Here is a 13253-nt window from a genome sequence, read left to right on the forward strand (position 1 = left end):
AATGGCTGTCCACCAACGTTCACCATCCAACCTGACAGAACTGGAGAGGATCTGCAAGGAAGAATGGCAGAGGATCCCCAAATCCAGGTGTGAAAAACTTGTTGCATCATTCCCAAGAAGACTCATGGCTGTACTAGCTCAAAAGGGTGCTTCTACTCAATACTGAGCACAGGGTCTGAATACTTATGACCATGTGATATTTCAGTTTTTCTTTTTTAATAAATTTGCAAAAATTTCTACATTTCTGTTTTTTTCTGTCAAGATGGGGTGCTGAGTGTACATTAATGAGAAATAAAATGAACTTTTTTGATTTTGGCAAATGGCTGCAATGACACAAAGAGTGAAAAATTTAAAGGGGTCTGAATACTTTCCGTACCCACTGTAGTTCCCGCAAAAATTCTCACAATGCAAAAAATAGTAGTGTTCATGTTGCCACCATGTGCGTGACCCTGAACATGTGGATGAAGACACAAAATAGCAATGATTACAAATGTCAGTTTTCTTGTCACTATAGTGATTCAGATTTTATATATTGTATCTAAGTGAATGACTGACCAAAGGACTGACAGCTACTGTTTAGTTCTTGTGTTTAAGAAAACATCATCCTCCAGAATTTGAAATTAAGAAAACTAAAATTAGACAAGTAAGCAGAACATTCAAGATATACCTTGAGAGAACAAATAATTTATTAGTAAAACTGCTCTTATTTCTTTTTGCTGTTTATAAGTGAAACTCTCTTTGGGGACATTTATAGTGAAGAGGATGCTATTATATGACATGTACTGAAGGACAGTATTGAAAATTGGTGAAATGGTTCTTTGCAGCCTTTTATGTGCATCTTTATTTGTAGTCCATCAAACTACAATTTACATGGAAATCTTAGACATTTTAGAAATGCTATGCTCTGTCTGTTTTTGCTCTTGATGCTATTTTTTGGATGGAAGCTGCCAAATCAGCTAAAAGAATGTAAAAGCTCAAAGTTTTGTACAAAAAGTGCTGCTTGGACATTATAATTTGAAGTGTTGCTGTATAGCCTGCATAAATACATGCATTCTTTGAAATGTGGACAAGATGGAGCATTTATAAAAAAAATATATATATGGTATAAAAGTTTTTTGATTTTTTTTGTCCACAAATCAAATATACAAGAAATAACTTTGTAACCATTTTCCTCTGTTAGTCTGTATCAGTTTAGCAACATGCCTAAAATTTCTCTCATCACGAATGTCTGTGCATATGTCTGTACCAGGTCTTGCTTTGCTTTTGTCAGCTCAGTGCAAGAAAATGCCACTAAATCTTCTTGGCACAGTATCGATCCTCGGAAAATAAAGGTCACTCACAAATATCCCCACTTGCCCTGCTTTTCAGCCACTTAAATCTCCCTCTTTCAAAGGTACTCCTCTTCCTTTCATTGTACCTGCTGATGTCTTGCAGTTGCTCTTAGAGGACAGCCTTGCTGCCACAGATTCATTGGATGTGTCAGAGTAGTGCTAATCACAGTATTTGTGGGGTCAATAATGGGTTGACGCCAAAGAAAATGGCCTGTAAATACCCCAATAAAGACCCACTGTTGTTCTCCACTCAATCACATTGATTATGAATTAGTTCTAGGGCAGTAAAAGAGACTGCTGACCTCAGTCACAGTATCTATTAAATTCAAGGTGTCTGAATCGTTGTGTTTTCTATCTAGCTGACTGTTACGTGCATTCCAGGTTCGAGATAACGCCACGTTGGTCTTGTCTAGAGTGGGCCACACTCAGCAGAACTATGACCAGAACCAGGAAAACCATGAGGAGCGTAAGTGTTTCTTCATACACACATAAACACACATTTGTTGAACCCAAACTAGCACAGATCGGATGTGTACTTAATATATAAGGCTCTGGAGAGTATAGGGCTTCTGCAGAAATTTTGTCAAAATCCCCCTTCTCATTTAACATGCTAATACATGTCGTTTTATGTATCTCGCACTTTGGGATTATTCTGAAATAATGCGCACTTTTATCTTCAGTTGTTTTATGTGCATCTCAGAATAGTTGATTGTTTAGCATTTCTACTTGGATATTCCCCTTGCATTGAAATGCAGATGACAAACACCCTCCCATTATTCATCATCTGAGTATGTTCTGTAAGGGTGTGCATGAATAAATAAGGAGCAGAATTATTACAGGAAAGTTTAAGGCGTTGTTTTTCTTTCATAGGAAATGCTCTGCTGGAAGATGATAAGGTGTTTCACTTGGTGAGGCCGACAGATGAACTGGATGAGATCAAATCTAAACGAGGAAGCATAAAGGACAAGTCGATGACCAAAGCCATTACAGAGATCTATCTAACACGACTCCTTTCTGTCAAGGTACAAAGACAGAATCATTTATTCAATTAGACATTTGTTAAGTAGTTATCTAATTCTCTGACTCAAGCAAATGGCAATCTTTGGTCTTCTAAGAAGAGTTTTCAAATGTGTAACGGATGGTGTTCGGGTTTGGATAGGGCAGAAAATGCTAACATGTTCTCAGAAAACCTGAATATCTTCCCTCAATTTGGGTGCAAATGGCTAAGTCTCAGGGCTTTGATATTTCTGTCTTTTCTCTCTGTCTCTGCCCTGTCTCAAATTATTTGTGGCCCCTTTCAGGGAACACTGCAGCAGTTTGTGGATGACTTCTTCCGCAGTGTGCTGTGCTCTGGGGCAGTCGTGCCACCAGCTGTCAAATATTTCTTTGACTTCCTGGACGAGCAGGCAATGAAACATCAAGTGGATGAGGAGACCATCCATATCTGGAAGACTAATAGGTAAAAGAAATGTACACTTGCATAGACTGATAGCCTCAAAGTTCAATTTGTGTGGGCAGCAATCAGTGCTTACTTACATAAAAATACTGCATTATGAGAAAAAGCCCTACATTTAAAATGCAATTAATGTAAAAGTACAAAAATATTGTTAGCAAAATGTACTCCAATATCAAAGTAAAGGTTTTACTCATTCATCTAGTATACATAAGTGTATTTTACTGCAGTCAAATGGAACTAGTTTTAGGTATTTATTTTGCAGTTCGTTACAGTGTAATTGAGTGATTCCAGTCAGGTCAGGGCCCCTCTAAAGAAATCACAAGATCAAACTGAGAGTTTGGGAGGCAATTAATGATGAATGAGAAAAATTGCTTCTTGTATTTAGTTTTATGTGTATGTAATATTTCTACTTTTTTTTTTTCAATGAAATATTTGATAATTTTATTTAAATTAAACCACATCAGCTGTAGAGTCACTCTCTTTGTGGAAATGACAACAATTCATTGATATCTGAACTCTTAGGCACTGCTTTTTTGTAAAGCATCTCAAGCCAAAAATGTTTTGTTATAAAGCCAAATTCAGTGGAGAGGAAAAATACTATATTTGCTTCTGAAATGTGTTGTAGTGTAGTGAAATGGAGTTGAATAAATGTACCAGTTACTTTTCCCCCACTCACTATAAGTGACAAAATGTTGAGTAACACACACACACACACACACACACACACAGACACACACAGACAAGCGCTGACTGTGACCCACACCACAAATCCCACCGCCTGAGATACAGTAAGTCTCCAAGAAACAAAACTTACTTATCCAAGAAAGAGCTGAATACAAATGGACAATTTCAGCTTACTTAGTTTGCATTTGCAATCCCCCCGCTCCCATGTGACATTTAAGTGCATAAATTAGTGTCACGTCGGCTAAAGCTCAAGCATACAAGACGACGTGTTGCATGTAGATGCCAGTGATTGACGTAAGGCTGGCAAAAGAGCACCCACACAAGGACAGGAGATGAGCAATTTAATTACTTACTACACTCCATACCACATTCTGCATCCACCCGTTCTGTTTATCAAATCAACTGAGGGCCATGTATTAAATATGAATGTGTGTATGAGGCATAACAACAAACAAACATGGTAATTATGTCCCAAGCTAATTTAATTCTGTGATTATAGCAACATTGCTATTTTTATGTTTCTATTGTATTCTCAATGCAGCCTTCCCTGGAGATATTACCAAACCAGTATGAATTTTACAAGGTTTTCGTTTCATGTCTCAGATGGTGAGGCATTGGCAACGATCAGGGAGGAGACTTTTTTGGAAACTACTGTATTTTGGGCGTTCTGTTGAATTCACATGCTGACAAGTGGAAAGAAATGTATGGAGCTTGTGTTCAGGAGGGAAATTAGCAAGAGTGCTCAAGCATTACATTATGTAGTCAGAGCTTTAGGTTGTTAGGCTGCACGGGGACGTAAAAAGGTCAAAGTTTTGTTGTTACTTTCCTGTTTCTAATCATTGTTTATTAGAGAAGATAAGCATCATTGACTCTTGCTTAGTCTTCTAAAAGTCTTAATTTTATTTTTTTCTTTTCCATTTTATTTTCATTGAGCAGCAGTAATTCACACAGAGGTCAGTGACATATAAAATAGTAATTTAAACTGACAGTCAAGGCTATTGTTCTGAGTGAAGTGGCACCTACATGAAAGGTTTTTCTTCCATACCTATTATTATCTTGTACTGCACTCAATTGCACCTCAGGCAAGTGCTCTCACACATGAAATGTCTCCCTGACTCAAATGAATTCTTAGATATGGCTGATGAGATATTCTCCCATTCTGAACTAATAACAACAGCCACAATAAAGGACCGCTTTCTCACTTTTTCCTCATGCAGCCTCCCTCTGCGGTTCTGGGTGAACATCCTCAAGAATCCCCACTTCATCTTCGATGTCCATGTGTCTGAAGTGGTGGACGCCTCGCTCTCCGTCATCGCCCAGACCTTCATGGATGCCTGCACCAAGAGTGAGCACAAACTCAGCCGGGTGAGTTGAACAAGGAGGTGGAATGAGGTGAAAGTGCAGGAGGGAAAATGCAATAATAGATAAGGAAGATGACAACAAAGTGGATTACTTGAGAAAATAAAAGAAATGAGAAGAGAAATGTCAAAGGGCAATCAATCTAAAGTGCCACTGTCTTCACTGTTTGTCTCCAGGACTCTCCAAGTAACAAACTACTCTATGCAAAAGAGATCTCTACCTATAAGAAGATGGTGGACGAGTAAGTCCTGACAGCAATTTGCAGTTTCCTTTCAATGTGTTGGTGTCATGTTAGTTGAAAATTGTTTTTGTTAAAGATTTGTCAATAACAATTACATAATGTGTTGATTACCACCACATAGCTATTACAAGGGCATCAGGCAGATGGTACCTGTCAGCGACCAAGACATGAACACACATCTGGCAGAGGTGTCACGGGTGAGAAACACAGCTGTCATTTTTTTTTGTGTCATTTTGTTTACTCTACTGTTAATGTTTCAGTGCTTACAACCAGTGCAGAGTGAATTCTCTTTTAAATTTATCTTGCAGATTGTTTAATACAATTTTAAGTTTATTGATTGAATATTTCATTCCCAAATGCACATTAAGAATTGTAGTCGACTTCTATCTTAACATTTCTACATCCACAGGCTTTTATATTTAACTTTTCATGAAAGAAATTAACAGAGGTTAGGTGAAACATATATTTATGTGCAGAAACAGTGGTGCATTTTTCATATATAATATATTACATGAAATACTAGAAGAGATACTGTCAGAAATACAATAGAATTTGCTCTAGTACTTTATGTCTGTTTCGAGTGGAGCCAAAAAACACACAGTTTCACTGAAGAAGTCTGTCCAGAACCTTTTTTTTCATTATAACTTAACCAATCATGATCTGATTTTATGATGCCTGTATCCCAAGTTGTAGAAGAGCACTATAACAGGAGTATGTTCCCTTGCTTTGGAGGTGTGCAGCCTGTCACCTACAGCCAGTCATGTGGAAACTAAGAGTGTTTCCATCTCACAGTTTTTATGTCCAGTTTCTCTTTGCACAAAAAAAAAAAACAGAGTGGACATGATAGAAATTGGGGAAAACCCTGAAGTAAAACAGAAATGAAAAATTTACATTTCGCTGAGGTAAAAAAGCTGGGGTATCGATAAAAGCAAAATAGGAGGGTGTGGTGTTTACCAGGCCTCTGTAGTCCATTCTTCATCTCTGTTTGAGGCTAGTGTGCCCACGGCTATGTTAGCTGCAATTAACATAACACCCCTGAATGTTGGACCAAATTGTCCAAATTGTAGGTAATATACAACAGGAAGCAGGTATCGTCAACTTTAAGATGTGTGGATAAAATAAAGGGGACAAAAAGATATTTCTGGCTCTGCTACATCTAATTTGTTTTTTCTGCTCACCTTGAGTCCTCCGATGTTCTAAGAGTGCAGTGCTAAATCTATGGAATACAGATGAAAAATACAGCTCTGACATGGTGTTGAGACATGAAACGTTAGCTTGATATTAGTGAGATTAAATTAAAAGCTGTAATGCTGGACTACCTTCTATAATTGGCTCATTCTCTTGAATTGAGAAGTGAATTCAGAGTAGGAACTGCAGACTTGAACACTCTAACCATTAACAATAAACGCTCTGTGTGCTATGTAATTACTGCCTATAAATACATTAAGTGGCTATTGCTGAAAAACCCTGACCATAAACAGGGTTGGATTTCAGGAAAGTCTCATTATTATGGCCTTAATGGCTGATGGATAATTTCTTTGCTAGGCTTGTTATTTTTGTAAACCTGGACATAAAAAATAGAATCTTTGCTCTTTCATGCTTAAGTTACATTTTCTCTTTAACCTATACCTTGTCATGTCTTCTCCACAGTCTCACACAGACAAACTGAACACACAAGTGGCTCTCCATCAGCTTTACCAGTATGCCAGCAAATACTATGATGGGGTAAGAGGCCCTTCTCTTTTCTGTTGCACCCAGTGGAAGGCTATTTCAATGAATGCACTACTGCCTGCTATATTATTGCTTTTCGCTCGTCACTCTTGATATGCCAGAAGACTGATTGTATGAAATTTTAATTGAAAGCATTTCTGTGGGATATGAATTGGAAAATTGCTCTGGGAATTGATTTTAAAACTTCCATTGTGAATTGCCACTTGAGGTCACGAAAAGAGGATAAACAAAACCTAATGAACAAGTTGGATAAACAAATGGGGCTGTCAGTCTCCCTAAGTGGGGCTCACAAAAAATAACAGCTTATATGACTGTTGATGTCAAATAACACCATCCTCTCTTCCCTTTCCACTCTCATTCTCCTCCATTCCTGTACTCATTCTCCATCTATCCTCTCATCCTCTTTCTCCTTGGTTCTGACATTCCATCTCTGACCAATTCTCTCCCTCTTTGCTTATTTCTAATGTCATTCTCCTCTATTTCTGTCCTTCTTACCTTCCGTCCTTCTTTCAGATCATTGCATCCCTGGATGAGGACCCAGCTGCCCAGAGTAAACAGCTGACCCTGCGGCTCCAGCAGATAGCAGCCGCCCTGGAAAACAAAGTGACTGATCTCTAACCCACCGAGTGGAGGGAGGGAGGGGAATGGTAGGATAATGCCAGTGACTACGGGGGCTTATTTCTTGGTTTTTGGTTTTTTTTTCGTATGCGTGTTTTTTTGTTTTGCTTTGTTTTGTTTTTTTAGGGAATAAAACATGGTAATAGGCAAGCCAATAAGGGACTCATGGGCATGTGTATTGGAAAACTTGGCCCTGGGACAATTTTTCTGTGCTGCAGTGTAACAGGAACTAATGAAATGCAGATAGAGAGCAAAAAGAGGAAATGATGGGTGACACTGTCATAGGTACGCCTTAAAGCTCACTTGCCAAATCTTAAAGGTCTACACGCTCACTCATGCTTCACTGAATATTGCTCCCACAATGCAGTGCGAGAACTCTCTCTGAGAATTAAGCCCCTCTGTGGAGCACTGGCACAGGAGATAATCAGATGTTCAATTTCTTTCTGTGTAGAAAAGGTTTTAAGAATTGTATTATATATTTTTTTTATCGTGCAGTCTTTATGCGGAAAGCTTTATAAGGAAAAAATTATCTTTTTAAATGGATCACCTTGTGGTGCGGATAGTGTTTTTATTAGCCTGTGTGTGCGTAGTGTGAAGTACAATTTGTGAGACACAAGAGTGTGTATTGCTAAACTTGAGTGCGTGTTTGTGTGGATTTTAAGTGTGTGAATGCGTGGGAATGAATGTGCACACACAGGATGCCTACTGTCAGGCGTGAGGGCGAAAGGGACGCCTGCTTTCTGTCATTTTAATCCCCAGTGACACACTGGAACCTGGGCACTCATCAAGCTTTTTGACAGAGACCAAAGGGTCCTCACAAGGACACTGGTTAATCTAGCGATGTACAGGCTCATATGAATGACAGGTCACCAGTAGTTTCAGAAAAGTTTAACTTAAATTCCCTGCTTTTGACTCAGATTTACGTCAAGCTGGATTGCCAATTTGTGCTTGTGGAAATCGATAACAGCACAGTCTCCCTTTATTGTACAGTGCCATGATACATTCCACTTCAACTAAAGCACAGAAAGACATTTCCGAAGTTATTTTAAAAGATATTTCAGTTAATTACTATTTTCAGATGTTTTTCTTTGCTATAAGCCCTTTTTTTTTTTTAAATGTCAGCAAGAAGCAGCTTTATTCTGCTATGGAGCCATGTCACTCATATTAGCTCTGCAATAATGTCACAATACAATGAGCCGCCATCATGTTAGCTTAATAAATGTATTCACACACAGTAGCAATTCAGCAATATGTTAGTAAATATTCCAAATTGATTAATGCATTTTTAGTGTTCATGATTTTTAGTGCAATTTTGTAGTATTACACTAATGTTCCAAATAATCATCAAGCATTCTGCCTCTAAAGCTATGAAATAGCCTATTGCATATGATGTTAATAATCTGCCAGAGATGCAGTTGGTACTTAAATGGTAGAATTTGAACAAGTTACAGTGGTTTTAGGCTTTGTATGATGTTGGGGAGGTCAGGCTCAATCATGTACATAACTGTTATAGTAATTGGAATATTGATATGTCAGTGTCAGAGCTGAGGTGTTGTCAGGGTAGGAATGAGGGTTTGATATTTCTTGGCCCATTAAGCAGCATGACGTTTCATCTCTAAATTGTAGGTTTTGCTGTTGAAAGATGATTTAATTGTACTCCCTCTATCTGATCATGGATGTCTGAAATTGACAGAGCATAACAAGCTCCAGAGACCCCAGAATGTTAATGATTCCTGCATTGGCTAGACAGAGGTTTGCACAGACCTCGCGCCTGCCTGCCTGCCTGCTGTCTCAGCATGGCACCCTGGCATCCCGACCAACAGCACTTGGCACTGCCCACTCAGCGCAGTGCAGAGTGGCACTCTGTATAATGGAATCAGCAGGGGAGGCTTTTGATCTTAATTGCATGCCGACTGCAGACTCCATCCTTGTCTCCGCTGTTGTTTACTGCTGACTCCTCTCTCACTGACAGAGTTGATGCAAGAAGCTTCTTTCAGAGCCTTTCTTTGACCAAAAATGTGCCTTATTGAATAGGATGATACATATATATTGTTTAAATTATTCTATTGGTAACCTAGGCGATTATGATGAAGATAGTGCTATAGACACAGCAATGTATTTGGACTTGTGATATTATGTGTGCTGTCTAAAATGCTAGATGCTCTGCTGCAGCCATTTGCGTGCCAATAGGCTGAAGACATTTCAGTATGAGTTATTTTATGGTTGCAGTTTTGATGTGTGCATTTCCTTTGGGTGTCTGTGGCGTGTGCTTAGTAGAACTTTGGTGGCTAAGGCAAAAACCCAAAATGAATAAATGTAAAACAGTGGCCAATGTGATTTGGGTTTCCATTGAAAAATGTCTGGCATTTCTAAATTAGTCTGAAGTCAAAAAGGTATAATTATGTAGATTGAATATAGTGCAAAATTGTTCCAATGGTGTTAATTTTTTTGCCATGTGTTTTCCACAATGTATACGATAAATGACTATACTCGACAAATGACCTTTCTTACTGCTGTGCAGTTACTTTTATTTCTTGTTTCCTATATCATATAAATCTTTGTAAAACATGTTGAAATACTGTATTCTAACTGTATAATCCTATGCATTGAGTCCTGGGACAAAAAAAAGAAAAGAGAGAAAAAAAGCTGTTTGTGCAGTTGTCGAGACTTTTTTCCATTTTCAAACTTGTGAATGTGCTGTAATGATAAAACAAAGTGGGATACTCCATTTTCTGTACAAGACCATTAATGGAAGCCAATGTTTTCCCCCCATCCAAGGCAGCTCAGAAGATTCTCGATCTTGTACCTGATCTGGTTGTACTGGATGAACTTAAGTTTACACAGGTTGTGGATGGAGCAATTACCCACAGGTTTCATCATACACTCCTCCATGAATAAACTCAGAGACATATACGCCCTTCACAACTGCTGTGTTTCTTTTACTTTTAGAATATTGATTTGCTTCAATTGAACACTCACCTCTATGCATATTGCATGAGTTACAATCACCTTGGGAGATAGAGTAACACCTGCCACAGGTAGTCAATTCCTTGTTGAAATGAACAGAATATTTGCTTTAAATTGTTGTATTTATACAGCTCATTACATGACCTTAGATTCACTTGAGACTAGAGCTTATACATAGGTAAGAGTAATAGGTGGATTTATGAAAATGATCTCTTTTTCAAACCAGGCAATCACTTTATGAAGGTGATATGCTTGATCCTGACAATTTTCTTTTCGTATCAGATTCTTGCCTGGTCTGACCTCAAACGCCTTTCTTGATAGCATCGGTCCTGTTATGCAGCGTACCCAAGGATGGCTGACGTCTTTTTCCCAAATGCCACATCAGTTTCCTGTCACAGGGCTCAGAATACAAACTAGAAGCCAATGTCTGGTTTCATGAAAAAAGTTGGTAATGTAAATAGCTGCGCAGCATCTCAGTGATCGGCGGTGAAGGTTGAAAAATTGCTGCAAAAACATTAATTAAGTAATGACAGCTAAGAATGAAATTGGAAAAAAGAAAGATGAAAGGCAAAATTGCCTCATCTGATTACTTTACAAACCCTGACACTGAGTGGAGATATCAAAGACAGACTAGCGGCCTGTGCAGGCCATCTTCTAACTAAACAAATCATTGATACGGCAACAGATAAGCAACTTCAAGGGCTGCTGGCAAAGCAACAGTGATTACACTTGATTATCACAAGCATTGCAACTTGTACACTAGCCTGGTGAAAAATCAAAAGCAATACTGTACTTGATATTTCTATTAAGATATGACGCTTACATCATTTTGGTAGTTGTCATTATTTACCTTGCACTGCACATGTGATTAACTTTCTAAAAAACCCTGACCTTCAATGCCTAGAAATCAATCACACAGCACACTAATTATTTGCAAGGTTTCTTAGAAGAATTTGGGTTAAAATCTGCATGTTTGCAGCTGGCTGCTGCTCTCCTGTCTGGGATGCTTCACATAAAGCAGCCAGCCCCTCATTCAGCAGGAGATATCAGCAGGTTATGTTTCACTTCCACCTGTTTTAAACATTCTAATGAGATTTGGCTTGGATTTCCTCTGCCTTGGGGAAGAGGAGGAGAACTTGGTGAAAATAAAAACAATGTGTGCTGTTATTTTAAACAGTTGTTCTGGTGAATAATTTACAATCCAGCAGCGACAGCAGTCTTGCTCTTTAAGTGACAACATGACAGCAAATTGAAATATCCTGTTATGTTGGTTTGCATTCTAACAGACCTAGACCTGCATGATTTTACAGTAGTTTGAATTTACACCCTGAGGCATTAAATCAGTTAGTTTAATGAGCTGAAAGGTGAGTCCAGGCTGACTTCTCTAGCAAGAACCCTTTTTTATGAGCCACAAATATACAACAACATATATTAAAATCATCTATGCATAATCATGTGCATGTGCAAGTTATTTTATATGCGCAATGCAGTTCACCATTAAAGAGAAGTAATTAGCTTACAGGCAATGTGACCTTTGTTGCTTAGCCTTTCCAATATAACTAAAAGAAATTAGATTTACATTTGAAAGGTTTTTGTTACACACTTTCAAGCAGCAGCTAAAATGCCCTATGTGATATTTACATCCCCACTTTTAACTATTATAGTATTAGCCTACAGTATATACTGATATTGATATGGTGTTTTAGTATTTGTTAAAGCCAAAGTGTCTTTTCCAGTGAGCTCATGACTGAGCCTCGAGCTCCAAATGATTTCACTGCAGAAAGCGCCTGTTTTGAAACTCCTGGTCCTCTAAGATAACATTTACATAAAGGTCAGGTTCAAATTCTTCAAATCTGCCCCATTGCCATGTACACTAAGGGAATTATTGTTCCTGCTTTACCATTGTGGTGGCCCCAATCACTTACATTTTTAAGGAAAAAGTTTAATAGCATCCGGTCTTTCTGTGTGGAGTTTGCATGTTCTCCCTGTGCTTGCGTGGGTTTTTTCCAGGTACTCCGGTTTCCTCCCACAGTCCAAAAACATGTATGTCAGGTTGATTGGTGACTCTAAATTGCCCATAGGAGTGAGTGTGAGTGTGTGAGGCTGTTTGTCTTTGTGTGTCTCTATGTGGCCCTGTGATGGACTGGTGACCTGTCCAGGGTGTAACCCTGCCTTCCACCTGAAAGACAGCTGGGATAGGCTCCAGCAGATCCCCGTGACCCTGGTTAAGGAGTAAGCAGGTATAGATGATGGATGGATGGAGGTTCAATAGCCAAACCAGTACGCAGTTACGCAAAGAGCATCGCTGGAGAATGCATGGAGCTTCCTGCCAGCCCTGATGCTGTACCTCTTATACATCTACGAAGTACCTTATTCTTCGAGCAGGTGTGTATTAGCCTCTAGAACCACATTACTATAATCCGTTCTTCTTGCCTGCACGGTTCAAAAAAGCAGCAGGTTTGTCCATGTGTTTTAAGGTTTCTCGATCCTCGTATGCTGTGTTTACTGCCTACGGGAACAATAGACGACTCTGTTCTGGTTCGATAGTTTTTCTTAATCACTCAAACGTTACAGCATATTTGCAGCCGTATATGCCTTAGAATTTCAGTGTCAGAGTTTTAACCCTTGAAATCATTCTTTTTTTGTTTTTAACTTGCAGAAAATTGGTATTTAGTTTTTTTCTCATATCACATGAACGCAGCAAAGCGCGGGGGCAAGTGACGATGTTCACAGTTTGTGATTGACCAACGTGACTGACCAATCGACGTGGCCGCTGTAACTCCACTAACCAATCAGCGAAGGCTAAACATTCTCTTGCCCAATCACATTTAAGAGAGCGGATTCTTATTTTTAACCCCGCCACAGA

The 13253-nt window shown here is 38.8% G+C and overlaps 1 protein-coding gene across 2 annotated transcripts in view; it reads left to right on the forward strand.

Moving 5' to 3' along the window:
- Nucleotides 1-10332, forward strand: part of plxnb2b (plexin b2b) — a 114179-nt gene extending 103847 nt beyond the window's left edge. For both annotated transcript variants that reach the window (XM_026310768.1, XM_026310769.1), the window contains exons 29-36: nucleotides 1713-1797; nucleotides 2202-2353; nucleotides 2633-2790; nucleotides 4689-4836; nucleotides 5007-5071; nucleotides 5193-5268; nucleotides 6722-6796; nucleotides 7316-10332. In XM_026310768.1, the coding sequence (XP_026166553.1) occupies nucleotides 1713-1797; nucleotides 2202-2353; nucleotides 2633-2790; nucleotides 4689-4836; nucleotides 5007-5071; nucleotides 5193-5268; nucleotides 6722-6796; nucleotides 7316-7420 (864 nt within the window). In that variant the 3' untranslated portion in view covers nucleotides 7421-10332. The remainder of the gene's footprint in view (nucleotides 1-1712; nucleotides 1798-2201; nucleotides 2354-2632; nucleotides 2791-4688; nucleotides 4837-5006; nucleotides 5072-5192; nucleotides 5269-6721; nucleotides 6797-7315) is intronic.
- The last annotated feature ends 2921 nt before the right edge of the window (nucleotides 10333-13253 follow it).

This window comes from Mastacembelus armatus, chromosome 6 (assembly GCF_900324485.2).
Source record: "Mastacembelus armatus chromosome 6, fMasArm1.2, whole genome shotgun sequence".
Taxonomy (NCBI): Eukaryota; Metazoa; Chordata; class Actinopteri; order Synbranchiformes; family Mastacembelidae; genus Mastacembelus; species Mastacembelus armatus.